At 41.1% G+C, this 23,507-nt stretch overlaps 1 protein-coding gene and 1 long non-coding RNA gene across 8 annotated transcripts in view; one reads left to right on the top strand and one right to left on the bottom strand.

Annotated features, from left to right (window-relative positions):
* Window positions 1–1,497: 1,497 nt before the first annotated feature.
* The window catches only part of LOC122565211 (signal-transducing adaptor protein 1-like), a 64,950-nt gene continuing 42,940 nt past the window's right edge, over window positions 1,498–23,507 (bottom strand). For 5 of the 6 annotated variants that reach the window (XM_087976120.1, XM_043720955.2, XM_043720953.2 and 2 more), the window contains 4 exons: window positions 16,448–16,540; window positions 7,750–7,782; window positions 6,871–6,963; window positions 1,498–3,162 (listed from right to left, as the gene is read on the bottom strand). In XM_087976120.1, coding sequence (XP_087832246.1) covers window positions 3,062–3,162; window positions 6,871–6,963; window positions 7,750–7,782; window positions 16,448–16,540 — 320 coding nt within the window. In that variant the 3' untranslated portion in view covers window positions 1,498–3,061. The remainder of the gene's footprint in view (window positions 3,163–6,870; window positions 6,964–7,749; window positions 7,783–16,447; window positions 16,541–23,507) is intronic. The other variant, XM_043720954.2, reaches the window with a different exon arrangement.
* Window positions 6,019–23,507, top strand: part of LOC122565212 (uncharacterized) — a 55,255-nt gene continuing 37,766 nt past the window's right edge. The window contains exons 1-2 of one of the 2 annotated variants that reach the window (XR_015751864.1): window positions 6,019–6,780; window positions 16,184–16,394. This is a non-coding gene — a long non-coding RNA (uncharacterized LOC122565212). Of the gene's footprint in view, window positions 6,781–13,150; window positions 13,213–16,183; window positions 16,395–23,507 lie in introns of those variants that run through there. The other variant, XR_006316112.2, reaches the window with a different exon arrangement.

Genomic DNA, 23,507 nt, shown 5'->3' with positions numbered 1-23,507 from the left:
ATATTTGAGATAAATAATAGATAAAGCTGTAAATAAAGTATGTGTGATCATAAATTATATCAACAGGGACATGGAATTCAAAAAGAAAAAGTCAGTACTAAAAAGATATAAATCAGGGTTTTTCTATTAGTGCAAACAGTGCACAGCTTTAGGGGGTTTCCTGGCTTTGGGAAGTACATCAAGGCTAATGGAGAAAGTACAAGAGGATTCAATAGGATCATACTGAATACTACCTTTTGGCTACAATGAGACATTAAAGGCAGTGGTATCATTTTCACAAGAAATTTGAGGAGAAAGTGAGGACTGCAGATGCTGGAGATCAGAGCTGAAAGGAAGGGCTCAATTCCTGAAGAAGGGCTCATGCCCGAAACGTCGATTCTCCTGCTCCTTGGACGCTGCCTGACCTGCTGCGCTTTTCCAGCATCACATTTCCAGCACAAGAAATTTGAGGCAATTTGACAGAGATAAGTAAAATCACAAAGGGCTTGATAAAGTAAATAGCAAACATCGTCATGGTAAGTCAGTAACTAAATAGAAGCCATAAAATGTAAGATCATTGCTAAAAGGGGAAGGAGTAGAATGAGAGAATTTATTTATATACAAAGTGTAGAGCACATGTAATGTCACATCAGAAGTTTAAATACAAGAAAATCCATGACAGATTTTAAATGGAAATGGATATAATAAATCATGTTTTTTTTAAAAAGAACCCTTGGAGAAGAAAAGGGAAGAGCTGGGGAATAAGATTAAATATATGACATTTCAACAGTTAGAACAGAGGCAATGAGCTAAATTGGGCTGGAAAACCTTTTTTTTAACTCTCTTTCCATTGCTCCACAGTGATGGTTAGACCATTCCTGGTATTCCAGCGCCACTATTGTCACATGACTTTTCTTATTGACTTGCTTTAGATCAGTTACCCAATATTTCCAAATGGTGATACTGTCAACAACTTTCTACATAGTTCCCACAGTATAACATTGTTGGAGAGCAAGCAAGATGGGTTGAGATTAGAGTTTTGTAGATCAGATTCACTGACATCTTCTCTGTTGCCCACCACATCCCTCAGACCTCCTCGTTTGTTCTTCAAATTTGTTTTCCTGCTGGGTGGGATTCTGCTTGAAACAAATCCTTGCATGATTTAACAAGCTTCACTTTGCAAACTTTTAAGCAGAAAGTTAAACATGCAGTGGGTGTCAATATGGGCATATTACTTATCCCGCTTATACATACAATATGTATACAGTACAATACATTTGATACTCAACCTATGTGTCCAAATAATTAACGCACCTTCTGTGTCTATCAAGTCCTGAAGTAGGACTGAAACTCATACCTTCTGACTTGGAGATAGGGATGACATTACAGGTTTGCACTATTGTGCACATTTATAGTACATAGACTGAAACAATGTTGAACAAGGAGAATTTCACCTGACATTAGTAATACCCAGAACAGGCTAAAATATTATAAACACCACAACAATTAAGTAAAATATTTGTCACAATTTTATTTTCACTTAGTTAACAATTTGCAAAATAGTTACAATTAAATACAGAATAGTGCAATCCATAAATGTATACAGAAACATTTGCTTTTATAGTGTTAACTACAGATGCTCTATCCTGCTCCCTATAAATGACAATTTGAGGAGTGTAAGTAAGTCATATAGGCCAGAGGTTCAATGATTTGCACAGTGGTCACTCAATTCAGCCAGGACAACAATAGAGGTTCGATATATTTAGTCTCAATGCTCCTGGACTTAGAGCAGAACAATTATGGAGGATTCTTAGTAATTATAATGTTGATGCTACAAGTCTGGATGAAGACAGGATTAGATTTTATTAGTTAAAGATGGGTCCAGGTAGTTCTTTAATGTTCTCCACCTGAAAAAATCCAGTGATACTGTTAAAGATCACAGATAAACAATAGCCACTGAATGTGAGGGTTGGATATCAACACACTTGAAACCATTTTTAACAAGATTCACTGCATTGAGTGAGGATTGGGGGAAACTTGTGGAAAAACAAAATAAGTCTGTTCTATGTTATGATCTACTAAGTATCATTTCAACCTATTTGAGTACATTCAAAATTAATATTAAATCCTATAAAAGTGCTTAACATAAAGTGTACTATGTTTAAAAACATTTCGAGATCGATTTTCACAGCACTGCTGGTTACTTAGCTCAGCTTTGTTATAAAGCAAATATTACTGTCCACATGTACTCCTGCACAACCTTTTAACATGATGCAGGCATTAGAGTTAAGAAGGAGCTGCACTCTAGTGGCGAAACCCATTCTTTCACTGTTCATCCTTCACCTTTAAGTGAGATTTTTGTCCCTTCCACAATCTATTCCAGTTTGTGTACACTTTTCATTTCCCACTGACAAGATACAAGAGAATGAGAAAAGTCATCGAGTCTATTAACTTTTCACTATTGATTTGCGTGCTACTTTTAGATATTTCACACATAAAGACCACTACCACATCCCTCATCTATCTTAAAATCCCTCATCTATCTTAAAAGTTGACCACATATGCCAGTTGAACAGTGAAATTCACACTAAATTAAGATAGCAAGATGGGCCCACAAAGCTCGTTTTAACTTCAACTCATCCATCTCAGTCTGAGAGAGTCTCAAATTCTCTGGTAAATACACCATCATGATTACTAACCTATGTACATCAAAGTATGAGCCTGAATTTAACTCAGGTAGGTGTCTGCAAAGAATTGGCACAAGGTCTACAATCTCACCATCAAAATTTAATGTTTGTATCTTGTTCAACTATGTGTAAAAGAACAGTGACACATTGTTGCACTTCACAGTACAATCCAGGTTGTATGATTAAACATTTTACTTAACTGCCATAAAATAGGAAATGCAGCAATGACAATTACCAAAGTTCATGAAGGTATTGGAATCACTTTGTGATTATACACTTTGTGAAGAGGTTTAGTTTGATATTATCCAAAAGAGAACTCAATGACACTTCACACATTTCAATGTCCAGGTGCTACATGTTTAAACTTCGTTCCACCCAAATTTCATTTCCACGCTTCACTGCTTCTCTGGATCACTGAGAGATGGATTGGGAAGAATATCATCCATTGCTGCCCTTCTCCGCTGCAACTTTAACTGGAGCTCACTATTGACAATTGCTGGAGAAATTATAAAATATGTTAGATACACACATATGAACATAGTTCAGCAAATATGTCTCTCCAATTTTTCTCATCTTCCGTGGAGAGCTCACGCTGAGATAGATACATGCCATCAGCTTCATTTCACTCTTTTGGGCCATTCTGCATATGTAGTGCTACATTGTTGGTCTAGAGACATTACAGCTGAGCCTTCTCTTCCTATCTGAAATTCAACCATGTATATTTTATTATGACTTTCAGGAGAGGCAATTATGACTTTTTTCTCCACTAGCTGAGGGAATTCAGTGGATCTTATGCCATAGTTACGACTAATGATGAAGTCAAAACTTCATGGAAATTAATGTTGTTTTGAGACCAATTATAGTTTCCCCAATTGCACACTTACTGAGACTAACTAATGGATTAGAGACAAAGACTGATTGTGTGATCACCATGGCTCAAAGTCACATTAGGCAGTTTTTTAAATGATGGATAGTGCAGTGGAAAAGGAGCCTCCAAATAATTAAAAAGACATAGAGTCATAGAGTCATAGAGATGTACAGCATGGAAACAGACCCTTTGGTCCAACTTGGCCATGCCGTCCAGATATCCCAACTCATCTAGTCCCACCTGCCAGCACCTGGTCCATATCCCTCCAAACCCTTCCTATTCATTTACCCATCCAAATTCCTCTTAAATGTTGCAATTGTACCTGCCTCCACCACTTCCTCTGGCAGCTCATTCCATACACGTACCACCCTCTGCGTGAAAAAGTTGCCCCTTAGGTCTCTTTTATATCTATCCCCTCTCATCCTAAGCCTATGCCCATCTAGTTCTGGACTCCCCAACCCCAGGGAAAAGACTTTGCCTATTTACCCTATCCATGCCCCTCATGATTTTACAAACCTCTATAAGGTCACCCCTCAGCCTCTGACGCTCCAGGGAAAACAGCCCCAGACTGTTCAACCTCCCCCTATAGTTCAAATCCTCCAACCTTGACAACATCCTTGTAAATCTTTTCTGAACCCTTTCAAGTTTCACAACATCTTTCTGATAGAAAAGAGACCAGAATTGCACGCAATATTCCAACAGTGGCCTAACCGCAACATGACCTCCCAACTCCTGTACTCAATACTCTGACCAATAAAGGAAAGCATACCAAATGCCTTCTTCACTATCATATCTACCTACAACTCCACTTTCAAGTAGCTATGAACTTGCATTCCAAGGTCTCTTTGTTCAGCAACACTCCCTAGGACCTTACTATTAAATGTATAAGTCCTGCTAAGATTTGCTTTCCCAAAATGAAGCACCTCGCATTTATCTGAATTAAACTCCATCTGACACTCCTCGGCCCTTTGGCCCATTTGATAAAGATCCTGTTGTAATTTGAGGTAACCCTCTTCGCTGTCTACTACACCTCCAATTTTGGTGTCACCTGCAAACTTACTAACTATACCTCTTATGCTCACACCCAAATCATTTATATAAATGACGAAAAGTAGTGGACCCAGCACTGATCCTTGTGGCACTCCACTGGTCACAGGCCCCAGTCTGTCTTCTACCTTTGAGCCAATTCTGCATCCAAATGGCTAGTTCTCCCTGTATTCCATGAAATCTAACCTTGTTAACCAATCTCCCATGGGGAACCTTGTCAAATGCCTTACTGAAGTCCATACAGACCACATCTACTGCTTTGCCTTCATCAATCCTCTTTGTTACTTCTTCAAAAAACTCAATCAAGTTTGTAAGATGTGATTTCCCATGCACAAAGCCATGTTGACATCCCTAATCAGTCCTTGCCTTTCCAAATACATGCATATCCTGTCCCTCAGGATTCCGTCCAACAACTTGTCCACCACTGATGTCAGGCTCACTGGTCTATAGTTCCCTGGCTTGCCCTTACCACCTTTTTTTAAATAGTGGCACTACGTTAGCCAACCTCCAGTCTTCTGGCAATTCACCTGTGACTATCAGTGATACAAATATCTCAGTAAGAGGCCCAGCAATCACTTCCCTAGCTGCCATATTTAACCATGTTAAAAGCTACCCCGCTTCGTCTACATACAATAGGGCTATTTAGCATGGTAAATCCACCAAACCTACATATCTTTGGACTGTGGGAGGAAACTGAAGCATCTGGAGGAAACCCATGTAGACACAGGGAGAATGTGCAAACTCCACAAAGACACCCGAGGGTGGAATAAAACCCAGGTCTCTGTCACTGTGAGGCATCAGTGCTAACCCACTGAGTCGCTGTGCTGCCCTAAAGTTGGGGTTGGAACATAAGAGTAGGGAAGCCTTACTGCAACTGTACAAGGTATTGAAGAGACCACGTCTGGAGCACTGTGAGCAGTTTTGGTCCCCTTATTTAAGGAAAGATAAAATTTAATTAGAGGCAATTCATAGAAGGTTCACAAAGATGATCCTGGATATGGAAGGATTGTCTAATGAATGAAGGCTAAACATGTAGGAACCCTACTCACTGGAGTTTAGAGGAATGAAACACATAGGACTTTTAATGGGCTTGACAGGGTAAATGTTGAGAGGATGTTTCACCTCATGGGAGAGTCTAGGACCAGAGGCATAGCCTCAGAATAAAGGGGCGCTGAGATTTAGATCTAGATTTACATTTTATTGCCATGTGTACTCAAGTACAGAAGTACAGTGAAAATTATGTATAATGTTGTCACATATGCGGCCATATGTCTTTGGCATCCTTGCTGCACAGAGCTGTGGGAGTAAAGTCCTTGCGTATATTTAATGATTTGGAGTTGCCAGTGTTGGACTGGGGTGTACAAAGTTAAAAATCACACAACACCAGGTTATAGTCCAACAATTAAACCTGTTGGACTATAACCTGGTGTTGTGTGATTTTTAACTGTGTAGATTTAAGGCTGAAATAGATAGCTTCTTGGTCAATAGGTGAATCAAGTGTTGCAGGGAATGGGCAGGATAGTGGATATTAGGAATATTGGATCAGCGTTGATCTTCTGGAGTGATGAAGCAGGCTTGAGGATCCAAATGGCCTACTCCTGTTCTTTTTTCTTATGGTTCTACATGAATGTTGCAAATTTCCATTAGGTCATGTGCATTCTTCAAAACTCTCAAGAATATGTGCCCAGTATCCTCAATCTTTCCTGATATGCCAATCCTGCCATCCCAGTGATTAAACTGATGAACTACTGCTGCACACCAGGTATTGCAAGTACAGTCAGTTCTGATATAACACGATAGTTCCATTCTTGTGTGATCTCGTGTCAAATAAAATTACCCATTATCTACGCCATTTAAGCTAATGGGGCCACAATCGCGTCATAGTCAATACAGGTAAGGAAAATTCACATTCTACAAGTAATGATCTAAATTCTTCAACCATGTTAAAGCAGACTCACATTGAAGAAACACATAGCAGAACCGACTTCAACCCTTCTGAGAGACAAAGACCAAGACTGTCCACAATATACCAGGAGAGGGCACCCCAAGGCTCTATATAATTGCAGTGAAACATCTTAAGTGCTGTACAAAATATCTCAACAGAGACGTTACATTAACACCATTGATTCATTTCACTTGCGAGAAAATCCTATGAAGTTTGTTGATTGCATTCCTAAGTTGCACAATGTGCATTTCCTGGTGAGTGAAACTTATTTCTGTAATTAGGCAAGGTATGCAATTTGATAAAACTTTGGAAAACAATGTGTTTTAATCAATTTCTCTACTTACGTGGTGTTAATCTCGGAAGAGTACTGAAGCGGGAAGGCTCTGCCTGTATGTCTAATTTTGAACGTGGTGGCATTAGTGCACCCCTGGATAAAGCTGCAAAAGACAGAAATGAGATGTTACAGAAGACCGTGGTGCCTTGAGTCTTGTTCTACATTTTGAACATTTTATTGAAATGAAACCATACTATTGTAAACCCATAAATAATTATATACTTATTATGTTTAATTGTGAACAAAGCACTAAATGTACAAGATTTCCATATGTTCCCATTAATTCTGATGGATTTTTTTTCTGTAGGAAGTGAAGGTGGGTGGGGAATCCTATTTTTCCCACCTGAGAGGTCAGTGGATAAAAATGTTTGAAAGCTAGTATTTTGCTCTATATTTTAAATATTTGGGTGAGAGGCCACAGCTCAAATCATTTTCTGTCAAGACTGCTACAATACGGGGGAAATGTGACATGGGTCTGCAAGAACAAATCCCTACAGACCATGAACTAATAACTTTCAAATCATACCACTGTTGCAGTTGAACAGAAGCCTGACATTTCAACATAAGGTGAAAATTCATTTATAAAGCAAAAAGGTCTATTAAATACGATGTATTCATAGACTGTACAGAAGCTGGGATAATCCTGTCTTCTTATAAGCAACTTAGTGCTTTTAGGAGACAGCAAGAAAGGGAGGGAAAACAGCACTGAATCCAACATCAAACAATTGGGCAGGCTGGTGAAGAACTTCACAGGCAGATGTGGTACTAAGACCAACAAGGTTTAAAACTCAGCTCCACTCATTGCATTCCACTCATAAACACGTCTGCCCCAGATGAAGATCGATATTTTATTCCTATTTCAACTGTGAGATGTTTTTAAACAACTTACTTTGTACTCTGTCATGGTTCAGCTTCTCAATTTCTGAGGAAAGAAACGATGTTAAATTTTCTGATCGAGAATAAAAGGGATATACAACACAAGCCCTTCATTCATAAAAGCATGTAACACAGGAAGAGACCATTTGGTCCATTAGAAAGCCTGGTTACTGACCCTCCTTCTGCATGAACAGCTACGCTCAATTGAAAAAATCGAAACCTCATATTTTTGAACACTTCAATTGAGTCACTGCATAACTTTCTCTGTTCAAAGAGGAAAAGGCCTGACTTTGCTTGCCTGTACACAGAAGTCCCTTATTCCCAAAATCAATCTGACAAATCTTCTGTGCCTTGTTCAAAGTTATGAGACATTCCTAAAGTATGAGCTGGATATGTGTTGCTGGAAAAGCGCAGCAGGTCAGGCAGCATCCAGGGAACAGGAGAATCGACGTTTCGGGCATAAGCCCTTCTTCTTTATGCCATTCCTAAAGTATGGCAAACTCAATATTCCAGGTGAAGCATTAATTTTGACCTATAAAGCTTAACCGATAAATTCTTTGCTTTTGTAACTAATGCCTCTATTTATAATATTGGGTGGGGTGGGGGGGAGGTGTTTGGTGTGGGAGGTCTCTCAGTTGGCTGGACAGCTAGTTTGTGATACAGAGTGACACCAACAGCATGCGTTCAATTCCCACTCTGGCTGAAGTCACCATGAAGGACTTCCTTTCTCAAACTCTGACCTCACCTGCAGTATGGTGACCCTCATGTTAAACCACCACCGGTCATCTCTCTGTAATGTGAAGCAGCCCTATGGCCTGGTATGACAATGGTGGCTTTACCTTTTTACCATGTCAAGGGTCCCATTGCATTTTCAATGCTCATCATTGCTAGATTCAAAGATCTGTGATTCTCTGTGTCCCAAATCCACATTAAGATCATATCCCTTATTTTGTAGTATGGGTCTTCATTCTTCCTGTCAAACACTTCTTTGAAATTCCTTCGTGCTTCAAGCATTCCACATCTGTCTATTTAGCCCATAACACCACCCATTACAGTTATGTCATATTTATATTTCAACACGCACGGTGCACCACACAATCTGCAGTCAAGTTTGAGTTAGTTTGGACCTATTGTACCATATCTGTCCACAAAAAATAGAACTCAACATTATCTTGATTTACCCAGCACAGCAATTTACTGAATACACAATTTTCAAAGCAAAGTAATGTGGAGGGAGGAGGGAGGAGATGCTTAATTATTCATTTGAAATTGGAATTTACTTCATAATTTCTTTTCTGTCTCAACTACTGAGCAGTCATGGACTTGAATTGTTGAATAGCTGTCTGATTATTATTCTCAAAGAAAGGAAAATGTCAGGATATTCCTTAAACAAAATCAATTGTGAGAAAAATCTCAAACATAGGACGGTGAAATCGGAAAGGTTTTGTAACGATGATGATATTTTTAATAGAATTACTCTGCAGTGACAATTTTATCCCAAGTTTGCAAAGCCCCCAGAACATTAAGCCAGTTTGCTTCTGGGATAGGCTAGTACCAGTGATTGGGATTGTTCAGTTACCTGTTCACTGGTAAGCCACTCTTTGCACCAAAGTTGTAAAATGAAAGCAGTGTCCAACTGATGGTGCTCTGAGCACTTATTATGTGGCAAACTGGGATGTATAAGGTAGCAAGTAGAGTAGACCATCTGGCCCCTCAATATTGCACCACCACTGAAATATGTCATGGCTGACCCAATGACTTTAACTCATCTGATTCACTAATGTCCTTTATGGAAGGAAACTGCCATCCTTACCTGGTCTGGCCTACATGTGACTCCAGATCCACAGCAATGTGGTTGACTTTTAACTGCCTTCTGGGCAATTAAGGATTTGCAGTGATGTCCTAACCCTCAACTCTCTTGTAAACCAAAATCTATCAAACACAGCCTTGAATATTTTCCTAATGACCCGATCCCCTACAGTTCTCTGAGGAAGACAACTCCAAACATAATCGACTTCAATAGAAGAAATTTCTCCTGGTTTCCATTTTAAATTTTAAATTGTGCCCCAGCTTTGGGATCCACAACAAAAGGTAACATCCTCCCAGTATCAAACTGAAACCTACCTGCTTCAGGAAGTTATGTATCAGTAAGATCGCCTCTCATTTTTCTAAACTCCAGCTAGCGCAACCTTTCCTCATCAGACAATCCCGTACTCTCAGGAACAACCTTGTAACTCTCTTCTGAACTGCACCCAATACAAGTATAACCTTCCCTAAGACAGGAGACTAAAATGCAGGAATCCAACTGTCGTCTTACAAATACCCTGTACAACTTGTGCAAGTCTTCCCTAATTTTATGTTCCATTCCTCTTGCAATAAAGGTCAACAATTCATTTGCATTCCTAATTATGTGCTGTACCTTCTTGCTAATTCTTTATGATTCACATACAAGGTCACCCAGATCCCTGTGTAGAGCAGCATTCTCCAGTCTCTCTTCAATTAAGCAAGGTTCTACTTCTCTATTCTTTGAGACAAAGGGGACAATTCCACATTTTCTTCACAGTACATCTCATCTGCCATTTTTATGTTTATTCTTTTAACCTATCTGCATCCATTTAGAATTTCTGCATGCTCCTCACATCTTGGTTTTCTGCCGATCAGAAATTTTGGTTACAATACAAGCCACCTCTTTGCCTGAGCCATATTATGTTTTATAAATGGTTGTAACTTCCACATTGATCCCTGTGATATTCCACTGGTCACAGTTTGGAGAAAGTGAGGACTGCAGATGCTGGAGATCAGAGCTGAAAAATGTGTTGCTGGAAAAGCGCAGCAGGTCACGCAGCATCCAAGGAGCAGGAGAATCGACGTTTCGGGCATAAGCTCTTCTTCAGGAATGAAGATTCTCCTGCTCCTTGGATGCTGCCTGACCTGCTGCGATTTTCCAGCAACACACTGATCACAGTTTGCCAACCTGAAAATTATTCAGACTCTTGTGTTTCCTGCGAGTTCCTCTGTCCGTGCTCATTTACTATCCCAACACCATGAACTTTGATCATGTGCAATAACGTCTCAAATGTCTTTTGGAAATTCATGTATAGACCTCAATTCCAATACCTGGCACCTTCAGGACTGATCAACTGTGTTGGATGTTGGATGTTCCTGGATTCTGGATCAAGCGCCTCACTTGATTGGCACTTCATCCACAAGCATCCACTCCCTCCACCACCAATGTTGTAGAGTCATAGAGATGTACAGCACGGAAACAGACCCTTTGGTCCAACTCGTCCTTACCGACCAGATATCCTAACCTAATCTAGTCCCACCTGTCAGCACTTGGCCCATATCCCTCTAAACCCTTCCTATTCATACACCCATCCAGATGCCTTTTAAATGCTGCTATTGTACCAGCCTCCACTACTTCCTCTGGCAGCTCATTCCAAACACGCAACACCCTCTGCGTGAAGATGTTGCCCCTTAGGTCCCTTTTATATCTTTCCCCTCTCACCTTAAACCTATGTCACCTAGTTCTAAACTCCCCCAGCCCGAGGAAAAGATCTTGTCTATTTATCCTATCCACCATGCCCCTCATGATTTTATAAATCTCTGTAAGGTCGCCCCTCAGTCTCCGACACTTCAGGGAAAGCAGCCCCAGCCTATTTAGCCTCTCCCAATGGCTCAAATCTTCCAACCCTGGCAACATCCTTGTAAATCTTTTCTGAACCCCTTTCAAGTTTCACAACATCCTTCCAATAGGAAGGAGACCAGAAGTGCGTGCAATATTTTAAAGTGACCTAACCAATGTCCTGCACAGCAGCAACATGACCTCCCAACTCCTACAGTCAATACTCTGACAATAAAGGGAAGCATACCAAATGCCTGCTTCACTATCCTATTTACCTGCAACTCTACTTTCAAGGAACAATGAACTCCAAGGTCTCTTTGTTTAGCAACATTCCCTCGGACTTACCATTAAGTGCTAAGATTTGCTTTTCCAAAATGCAGCACCTCACATTTACCTTTAAATGAAATCTTAAAGTGTAAATTGTCCATCAAACAATTTCTTCTCCTGCTGATTTTTTGAATAAAATTAAGGTTTATTACCTTAAAAACAAACAGATCAGTGGTTCAAAGGCTGGAATTGAAAACCATTTGCTACTTAAATAAATTTGTTACAATACCAGAAGAGATGGCAGAACGGTCATGATGAAATGGAAATAGTATGTTACATTTGTCTTTGTGATAAAAGCACTAAGATGAATAAATTATATTGCACACTTAGGATATCCAGAGAATTGCAAACTCACTAACAAAAACATTGAAGAACCCGTTACCAACATTGAATATGGATTTGAGGCAAACAACTGATATCAACAAACTTTTGGCACTAGTTGAAAGTATTATCCGGAAACAAAATTAAATGGACCATGAGTTTTACAATGAGAGCCGCAAGAAAGAGGCTACGCTCATTCTCAGCCTTGGATCAGTTGATTTGCAAGGTGAGTTTGAAGGTGTCTAGTAACAGTGGACAGAATTTAATGACGGCAACGAAAGTCTCACCTTCTGGTTGGTGAGTTGGAGAAAGCCACATGTCTCTGCCACATTAACTGGCAGTGGCAGAACTTACCTGGGACCTCAGGGGCAAATGTCCCAGCGACTGAGAGCTGCCAATCAGCCACTAGTTAGCAACTCTTCATTTCTCAACAGTGCCTTAGGTAAGGTGGTGGCTGCTAATGGTACTATACTCACCCAAAACTAAGAATCACCACAGAGCCAGACAATGATAGGGTGGTGGGTTAAGGAGGAGTTAGCTGCATTGGTCGGGGACTTGGCTCACAGGCATTCCCTCCTTCCTGATGCTGGATCCTTTGATCCAGCACCGAGTGTCTTTAAATGAGGGACGCAGCCGGGAAGCCTGAAACAATCCCAACAGAGTTTGCTTTTTGGACATGCCAAATGAGAAGTCTCCCATCTGCCAACAATGGCAGGATGAGGCAGAAAGGAGGGCATTCATTGATTCCAGATTCACACCAATAATGTTAAACATTTCTGAAATGGCAAAATTTGCCACTCAGTTTCAGGGCAGTTAGAATAGGCAATAAATGGAGACCCTTTCAGCAATCCCATCAAAGGACACAAATTAATGAAATGTTCTATGATTTCTAGTTGATTGCAGTCTGGAGATATCTCAACAAAACATCACTGACTGCAACTTCTGCACTTCTTCATTTAGCTACAGATGTACAGATTCCAGATTTCACTATGAGTTTGAGTAAAACACTGAGTGTAACAAACATTGAGAATTCATCCATTATTTCTCCAATGTAAAATCCAGGCTAGATCCTGGACTGACTCACACTTCTGTCTGAGGCAAGAGTGCTGCTATTGTGTCAAGTTAACCCCTTTCTAAAATTGTTCAACACATGAAGGACCTTCTGGAGAATGCTATCCTCTGCTCCAATTCAGTTTCAGAAAGGTGGGAATTCCTTTCTGGGATTATAAGAAAGAGGGGTAACTCCTTAATAATATATCAGTGTGACATAATCCCAGGTGAGGCTTGAACACATATCTACCCAGGCAAGATTATTGCTTAGATTTTTTTTAAAAAGTTCTCAAAATGTCTGTGGGAGATAAAGAAACTGGGTACAGGATATTCAGGAAAGATAGGTAGGAAAAGGTGGAAGGATGACTTTGAGAAATAATTATGCTGTAAACACCAAAGAGAGGGATTAGATAAACTCAGGAAACCAATGTGCAGAAGTGGTTTGGATTGAGATGACAAATGACAAAGTCAAGAATTCACTTGTGAGAATGGTGTGCAGGCTCCCAACAGGAAGCACTCTGTAGAATGGAGTAAAAAGGAAAAGATAATAGGAGATTCTCTGAAACATATGGTAATAAAGATGGGATATTTTAATCAACATATAAAATGGAACAATTAGATGGGCATGAGTAACCAAGAAGAGAAATTCAGAGAATACTTTCAGAATAGTTTCTTTGAACAGCATATCCTGGAGCTGACCAGACAGCAGACTATACTCAACCTAATAACATGGATAAATGTGAGCTTATGCACTTTGGTGGCAAAAACAGGAAGGCAGATTATTATGAATGGACTTAAGTTGAGAGAGGGAAATGTGCAATGAGACCTAGATATCCTTAAACTCCAGTTACAGAGGTAAGCATGTGGATGCAGTAGGCGGTAAAGAAGGCAAATTGTTTGTTGTCCTTAATAGTGAGAGGATTTGTGTACAGGAGCAAGGGTGTGTTGCTGCAATTATGCTGAGACCACACGAAGGAATATTGTGTGCAGTTTTGGTCCTTATCTGAGAATGGATGCTTTTGCTATTGAAAGATCGCAGCAAAGATTTACCAGACTGATTCCTGGGATGGCGGGACTGACTTATGAGGAGAGATTGAACTAGTTAGGATTGCCGTTCAGAATAATGAGGAAGGAATCTCATAGAAACCTATAATATTCTAACAGGACTAGACAGGGGAGATGTAGAAAGGATATTCCCATTGACAGAGGAGTCCAGAATCAAGGGTCACAATCTAAAGATGTTGGGAAAATCATTTAGGACTGAGATAAAGGGAAATTTCTCCACCTGAGAGTGATGAACCTGTGGAATTCACTACTACAGAAAGCAGTCAACACCAAAACATTATGAGAGTTCAAGGAGTTCAATGAAGCACTTGTGGCTAAAGGAATCAAAGTATATGGGGAAAAGTAGGAGTGGGCTAGTGAGTTAGATGCTCAGCCATGATCATAACGAATGGCAGAGTCCGCTTAAAGGGCCAAATGGCCTACTCCTGCTCAATTTTCTGTTTCATGAAAGCTAACTGTATTATTATAAAGGGAACTCAATCCAAAAGTAGGGCGCATTCAGTTTCACAGGGCACTGGTAAGATCTGGAAAACTGTGCACATTGTTGGTCTCCTTATTTAGGAAGGATATAAATGTGTTGGAGGCAGTTCAGGTAAGGTTTACTAGAATAATGCCTGGAACCAGAATGTTGTCTTACTAGGATGGGTGGATCAACTTGGGTTGTATCTGCTGGAGTATGAACTGTAAGAGGAGACTTGATTCAAGTATTATGTCAAATTTGTTCACGAATTGTTGGTATCGCTGGTTAGGTCTGCACTTTACTGTGCAGAAGGCACTTAAGATTCAACTGAATTGTTTTGCGCCTGGAGTCAAATATAAGTCAGACCAGGTAAAGATGGCAGGTTTCCTTCTCCAAAAAGAATGAGTTAACTAGGTGAACCTCAGTGGATGAACTGGCTCATGCTGCTCCCACATACATTTCAAACCATCTTGGACACCTCCCTCCACTTTCTTGACCACTCCGTTTCCATCTCCAGCAACAGTCTCCTGACAGACGTTTACTATAAACCCACAGACTCTCACAACTATCTGAATTACAGCTCCTCCCACCTGGTATCCTGCAAGAACTCCATCCCGTTCCCCCAATTCCTCTGCTTCTGCCACATCTGCTCAGATGAGGAGACATTCCACTCCCAAGCATCCCAAATGTCCACCTATTTCGAACAATGTGCTTTTACCCCTTTGTCATCCAGACAGCTCTCCACTGCACCACCTCCATTCCCCATTCCATTGCTCTAAAGCCTCCCCTTCTAAACACAATTCCCCCTTGTCCTCACCTACCACGCCACCAAGTCTCTGCATCCAACGCATCATCCTTAAATACTTCCCCCAACTCCAACTAGACCTCACCACCAAGAACACCTTCCCCTCCACCCCTCTCTGCCTTCTGCAAGGACCGTTCCCTTTGACAGTCCTTGGTTTGCACCAATCTCCACACCAACCCCCCCACTCCAGGTACCTTCCCCTGCAACCGGAAATTATGCAAAGCCTGCTGGTACACCACACCCCCTCACCTTCATCCAAGGCCCCAAACAGTCCTTCCAGGTGAGACAGAGGTTCACCTGCCTCTCTTCCAACCTAATTTATTGTATCCGGTGCTCCCGATGTGGTCTTCTCTGCATCGGGGAGACCAAACATAAACTAAGGGAATGTGTCACCGAGCATCTCAGCTGGGCTCGCAGGGGCTGACCAGACCTCCATGTCACTGCCCATTTTAATTCCCCTTCCCACTTCCTTTCCGATATGACCATCCTCTGCATCCTCCATTGCCACAACGAAAAGCAATGTATACAATCTACAAGATGCACTGCAGAAATTCACCAAAGATCCTCAGACTGCACCTTCCAATCCACAACCACTTCCATCTAGAAGGACAATGGCAGCAGATAATAGGAAATCCATCACCTTCAAATTCCCCTCCAAGCCACTCACCATTCTGACTTGGAAATGTATCCTTTACAGAAAAATTCATGTTAGGCTAAATTACAAGATTTGTGCTAATACATATGTACCCCAAATGTCTAAACAGAAAACTTCATTTGTTCACTTTACTCACTAGACAATCCTATGAAGTTTGCTGATTGCATTCCCAAATTGCACGTCCTCGTTAAGTGAAATGGTTTAACCTGAGGTTCACTACACCTCAGGCGAGGGCAGACGTGGAGAAGGAGAGTCCTTCATGGTGATTGGACGCATGCTGTTGGTGTCATTCAGCATTACAAACCAACTGTCCAGCCACTGAGCTACAATTCGATAAGGTACACAATTTGGTAAGTGCGACAAAAAACAATTTTTAATTATTGCAACCATTTTCTCTACCTACCTGGTGTTAATCCAAGGTGAGTACTGAAGCGGGAAGAGTCTGTCTGTGTCTGAGGTTTTAGATGCGGTGGCATTAGTGCCTCCTTGGGTATTGCTGCAAAAGGCGGAAATGAAATGTTAAGAAGACTACAGTACCACGAATCTTCTGATATGTAGAAATGTCTACTTTATAATCCTATATATGTTTTTCCACAGTAGTTCTATATATTTAATGGTTGGGCTATTAAACAACATGATTACCTCCAGCCTATCTGTGGCTTTTAACTCAGAAAAATCAGAATCCCTACAATGTGGAAACAGGCCCTTCAGCCCAATAAGTCCACACCGACCCTCCGAAGAGTAACCCACTCAGACCCATTCCCCTACCCTATATTTACCCCTGACTAATGCACCTAATCTACATATCCCTGAACACTATGGGCAAATTAACATTGCCAATTCCCCTAACCTGCACATCTTTGGACTGTGGGAGGAAACCGGAGCACCTGGAGGAAACCCACGCAGACACAGGGAGAACGTGCAAACTCCACACAGACAGTCGCACAAGGCTAGAATCGAACCCGGATCCCTGGCACTGTGGGGCAGCAGTGCTAACCACTGAGCCACCGTGCCGCCCCACTATTTAAACATGGACATATTGTCCCTTTAAATCTAATGTTGTAAGCTACACGATGCAGCAAATATCAAATTTTAGCCACTGGAAGGTCATGCTAAACAGAGCCTCACCTCATCTTCACAAATATTTGGATGGAGCAGAATTCCAACCTGCAGTTCACTGAGCAGTGGTTGTGTTATGGACTAGGGCAGATCACTCAACACATTCTTAAGCAGGCAGACCAGACCATAATTTTGCAATTTGTTTAGTGAAAATTGTGTACAGTGAAAATTACCTGGAGGTTGACTACCAGGTTTTACAGTAGGCAAGAATTTATTCACAAAGAACAGAATAAAGAACAGCTACAGAACCCAGTCTATCCAAACTAGACTTAATTGTGCTGTTCTGAATATGCACAACAAACCCAATAAACAAACCCCTTAAACACAGAGCAAAAAATGAAACAAAGGTTTAAAGGTTGGAATTAGAAGGACAGAAGGACAGAGAGTTTAGCAGCCTATTTCCACACAGCCCACTGCTGAACTCCTAACTTAACTTCAGTTTCCAGGATTGGCCATGTTCCTTTCATTATACAGGTCACTTCTAAACATAAAAGCTTCAGCCTAAAGTCTCATCTGTTTACATACAAACACAAGGTCCTCTCAATACTCTTTTATCCCTGCACCAATCCAGTTGACTCAGAGTCTGAGTGGTTTATGACCCCTCTGAAAAAACCAAGGACCCCTCTGAAAAAACCAAGAATCCTTGAGAAAAGGAACAACTTTTAGAAAAAAGGACCAGCTTTGTTACAGTTATTAGATGTCTCGGTCATGGCAACCATAAAACTAAAATTTAGTTATTTATTCCACAGTCAAATTCCCTTGAATCAGTAGTTCCCAAAGTACATGGGAGTCATCCAGGTTATCTGCAGAACAGTCCAAAATACCAGCCAGTAATGCATTACACCATAGCTAAGGACATATGAGAGAATAGGCCAGAACCCTCGTCCTTATCTCTCACATGACTTCACACATTCACACTGGCTCTTCTGTACACAGTAAAAGTAACCATAAGCACGAGCAAGTATTTTGTAGTTCTACCTGTAATATTTACCTTACTGTCGATTTTATTTGACTAATATCGATAAATAATATTTTCTCAGAAGGTTGTGTTGATTTAAAATGTACATTGAAATGTTTCAAATAAACATATTGACTTTTGGTTTTAATGTTGATGATATAGAAAGATCCAAAACTTTGTGTGTGGCAAGAAGTAATAATTTACTTATTCTGTTTGAAGTTGTTCAGGTTCATAGTGCAGAAAATGGCCCTTTGGCGCATCTGGTCTGCAGCAGTCAAAAACAATCACCGAACTATTCTAATCCCATTTAACTAAAAGAAAATTAGATTCATATTTATTACAGTTAATTGAGGATAAATTGTGTATAAATATTTATCGATTCCATTTGTTCTCATTAATTCTGATGAGTAATTTTGTTGTGGCAGGTCAAAGTCGATAGAGGATCTCTTGTCCAAACTGAGAGGTCGGTGGGTGTAAAGGTTTGAGAGCTATTACCTTGGTCTATATATTAAACATGAGATAGTGAGGCCACAGCTCAAGACTGCTACAATATAGGGGAATGTGACATGGGTCTGCAGCAGGAAATCCCTGCAGACCATGAGCTAATAGCTTTCAAATCATACCACTGTTGCAGCTGAACAGAAGCTGGACATTTCAACATAAGGTGAAAATTCATTTATAAAAGAAAAGGGTCTATTAAATATGGTTTATTCATACAGCTGTACAGAAGCTGGGATAATCCTGTCTCCTTATATGCAACTTATTGTTTTTAGGAGATGGCAGGACAGGGAGGGTAAACAGCACTGAATCCAACATCAAACAATTGGGCAGACCGGGAAAGAGCTTCATAGGCAGAGGTGGTACTAAGGCCAACAAGGTTTGCAACTCAGCTCCACTCATTGTATTCCACGCACGTTTGCCCCAGACAGCTTTTCCTATTTCAAATGTAAGACTTTTTTAAACAACTTATGTTGTACTTTGACTTGATTCAGCTTCTCAATTTCTGAGGGAAAAAACGACGTTATATTTTCAAATCAATAACACAAAGTGACACACAACACAAGCTCTCTAGTCATAGAGTCTTTTAGTACGGAAACACCATAGGAAGAGGCCATTTGGCCATTATAAAGCCTGGTTACTGATCCTCCTTCAGAAGGAACAGCTACACTGTATGTAATGTATCAAAACCTCTTATAATTATGAACAACTCTAATAAATCATTGCATAACCTTCTCTGTTCAAAGAAGAAAAGTCCGGGATGCGTTTGCCTCTACACATAACTGTAGTCCGTCTTCCCTAAAACCAATCTAACAAATCTTTTGTGTGCCTTGTTCCTAAAATGTAGTGCCAGAGCTGGACTCAATTTTCCAGCTGACTTATAAAGACTAAACATAATTTCTTAGCTTTCATTATTAAAGCCTCAATTTTTTTAAGAAAACAATACCACTGCTTTTTCAATGTTGTTTTAATCTCAAGATGCCAGGTTTGAGGCTCCGATTCCTCAGATCTTTCTGTTCCAAACCCACGTTAAAATCATAGTTCTTATTTTGTAATGCCTATCCAAATTTGTACTCTAAACTCTTACCACTTCACATTTCTTTGCATTAAATATCATGAGGCCGAGGCCTGCCCAATTCACCCATAATAAGAATCCTATCCATGACAGCCATTTCATACCTGTAGCTGGGTGTCACTATGCACCACTCAAGTTTGAGTTAGCTTTATGCTGTGGTGCCATACCTATTAGAGCATGGTTCAAGATTGCTCTGAACTTTAAATGCTTTTAGCCCATTGTCAAAGTTCTACTGAGTTGCCTCCCAGGGAGTGCTAAAACCCTCAGTAAGTTATAACAGACTGCTTCTCGTACAAGATAATACCAGAGATTGGAATTGTAAAAGCAGTAGTTGCTATAGGTCCGCTGTCTCATTACAGATAGTGAATTTAACCTGAGGCTCACCATTCCAAAGGTTGAGATTGAGAAGGTGTGACCTTCATGCTGACCTCAGCCTGTGTGGGAATTGAATCCACGCTGTTTGTGTCACGCTGCATCACAAGTCAGCCATTCAGCCAATGGTACCTATCTATTCACAGTCCAGCCATTCTTTTAATGTCTCTTCACACAAAAGTTAGCAATGAAGAGAGGTCCACTTGAACCTGAACACTCATTATGTGTCGAAGTCAGATGAGTAACATAAGAAAAAGGAACAGGATCAGGCCATTTGGCCCATAAACTTGCTGCACTATTCAAAAATATCAAGGCTGACATCACTGACCATTGTCCCTCCCATGGGCAATAAATGCTGGCCTTGCCAGTGACACCCAGTTGACGTGGAATGAATAAAATAAACTCCTTTTCTGTCCCTCCTAATCCTCAATTCCTTTGTAAACCACAGATCTGCCAAACAGAGCCTTGACTATTTTCCCAATGACCCAGCAGCTACAGTTCTCTGGGAAGACAATTCCAAAAATGATTGACTCTCTGAGAGAAGAAATTTCTCCTGGTTTCAATTTTAAATGGAAAACCTCAGACTTTTAAATTTTTCTCCATGTTTGGATTCCACAATGAAAGGTAATATCCTCCCAGTATCAAACCTGTAAACCTAACAATCTCAGGATCTTAGATGAGTCAATATCCTCTCATTTTTCTCAACTCCTAGCCACCTCAGTCTCATTAGACAATCCCCTTATTCCCAGGAATCTGAGTCTCCTCTGAATTGCACCCAATATAAATATCACCCTCCTTAAGTAAGGAGACTAAAATTGTACACAGTAATCCAATTGTAGCTTTACCAATATCCTTGTATTGTAATAAATTGTAGCAATACTTCCCTAAGTCATAACCTGTCCCTTTTGCAATAAAGATCAATAATCCATTTGTCTTCCTAATTTCATGCTGTATCTACTTGCTAGGTCTTTATGATTCATAGAACATAGAACATAGAACAATACAGCACAGAACAGGCCCTTCGGCCCACAATGTTGTGCCGAACATTTGTCCTAGCTTAAGCACCCATCCATGTACCTATCCAATTGCCGCTTAAAGGTCACCAAAGATTCTGACTCTACCACTCCCACAGGCAGTGCATTCCATGCCCCCACCATTCTCTGGGTAAAGAACCCACCCCTGACATTCCCCCTATACCTTCCACCCTTCACCTTAAATTTATGTCCCCTTGTAACACTCTGTTGCACCAGGGAAAAAGTTTCTGACTGTCTACTCTATCTATTCCTCTGATCATCTTATAAACCTCTATCAAGTCACCCCTCATCCTTCGCCGTTCCAACGAGAAAAGGCCTAGCACTCTCAACCTATCCTCGTACGACCTATTCTCCATTCCAGGCAACATCCTGGTAAATCTTCTCTGCACCCTCTCCAAAGCTTCCACATCTTTCCTAAAGTGAGGCGACCAGAACTGCACACAGTACTCCAAATGTGGCCTAACCAAAGTCCTGTACAGTTGCAACATCACTTCACGACTCTTGAATTCAATCCCTCTGCTAATGAACGCTAATACACCATAGGCCTTCTTACAAGCTCTATCCACCTGAGTGGCAACTTTCAAAGATCTATGAACATAGACCCCAAGATCCCTCTGTTCCTCCACCTCACTAAGAACCCTACCGTTAACCCTGTATTCCGCATTCTTATTTGTCTTTCCAAAATGGACAACCTCACACTTGGCAGGGTTGAACTCCATCTGCCACTCCTCAGCCCAGCTCTGCATCAAATCTAAGTCACTTTGTAGCCGACAACAGCCCTCCTCACTATCCACAACTCCACCAATCTTCGTATCATCTGCAAATTTACTGACCCACCCTTCGACTCCCTCATCCAAGTCATTAATAAAAATTACAAACAGCAGAGGACCCAGAACTGATCCCTGCGGAACTCCACTTGTAACTGGGCTCCAGGCTGAATATTTGCCATCTACCACCACTCTCTGACTTCGACCGGTTAGCCAGTTTTCTATCCAATTGGCCAAATTTCCCTCTATCCCATGCCTCCTGACTTTCCGCATAAGCCTACCATGGGGAACCTTATCAAATGCCTTACTAAAATCCATGTATACTACATCCACTGCTCTACCCTCATCCACATGCTTGGTCACCTCCTCAAAGAATTCAATAAGACTTGTAAGGCAAGACCTACCCTTCACAAATCCGTGCTGGCTGTCCCTAATCAAGCAGTGTCTTTCCAGATACTCATAAATCCTATCCCTCAGAACCCTTTCCATTACTTTGCCTACCACCAAAGTAAGACTAACTGGCCTGTAATTCCCGGGGTTATCCCTATTCCCTTTTTTGAACAGGGGCACAACATTCGCCACTCTCCAGTCCCCTGGTACCACCGCCGTTGACAGTGAAGACGAAAAGATCATTGCCAACGGTACTGCAATTTCCTCTCTTGCTTCCCACATAATCCTAGGATATATCCCATCAGGCCCGGGGGACTTGTCTATCCTCAAGTTGTTCAAAATGTCCAACACATCTTCCTTCCTAACAAGTATCTCCTCTAGCTTACCAGTCCGTTTCACACTCTCCTCTTCAACAATACGGTCCCTCTCGTTTGTAAATACTGAAGAAAAGTACTCATTCAAGACCTGTCCTATCTCTTCCGACTCAATACACAGTCTCCCACTACTGTCCTTGATCGGACCTACCCTCGTTCTTGTCATTCTCATGTCTCTCACATACACATAAAATGCCTTTGGGTTATCCTTGATCCTATCCGCCAAAGATTTTTCATGCCCTCTCTTAGCTCTCCTAATCCCTTTCTTCAGGTCCCTTCTGGCTATCCTGTATCCCTCCACTGCTCTGTCTGAACCCTGTTTCCTCAACCTTATGTAAGCCTCCTTCTTCCTCTTTACAAGACATTCAACCTTCCTCGTCAACCAAGGTTCCCTCACACGACCATTTCTTTCATGCCTGACAGGTACATACATATCAAGGACATGTCGTATCTGTTCCTTGAAAAAGTTCCACATTTCCACGACATCCTTCCCTGACAGCCTATGCTCCCAACTTATGCTTCTCAGATCCTGTCTTACAGCATCGTAATTACCCTTCCCCCAATTGTAAAACCTACCCTGTTGCATGCACCTATCTCTCTCCATAACCAAGGTGAAAGTCACAGAATTGTGGTCACCATCACCAAAATGTTCACCCACTAACAAGCCCGTCACTTGTCCCGGTTCATTACCGAGTACCAAATCCAATATGGCCTCCCCTCTGGTCAGACAATCTACATACCGAGTTAGAAAAGCTTCCTGGACACACTGCGCAAACACCGCCTCATCCAATCTACTTGATCTAAAGAGCTTCCAATCAATATTTGGGAAGTTGAAATCGCCCATGACAACTACCCTGTGGCTTCTGCACCTTTCCC

The sequence above is a fragment of the Chiloscyllium plagiosum genome, unplaced genomic scaffold (assembly GCF_037043375.1).
Source record: "Chiloscyllium plagiosum isolate Xiang-an unplaced genomic scaffold, Cpla_swu_hap1 HiC_scaffold_28, whole genome shotgun sequence".
NCBI lineage: Eukaryota > Metazoa > Chordata > Chondrichthyes > Orectolobiformes > Hemiscylliidae > Chiloscyllium > Chiloscyllium plagiosum.
The sequence above is the reverse complement of the archived record's forward strand: the minus strand, read 5'-3'. Positions and strand labels throughout refer to the sequence as shown.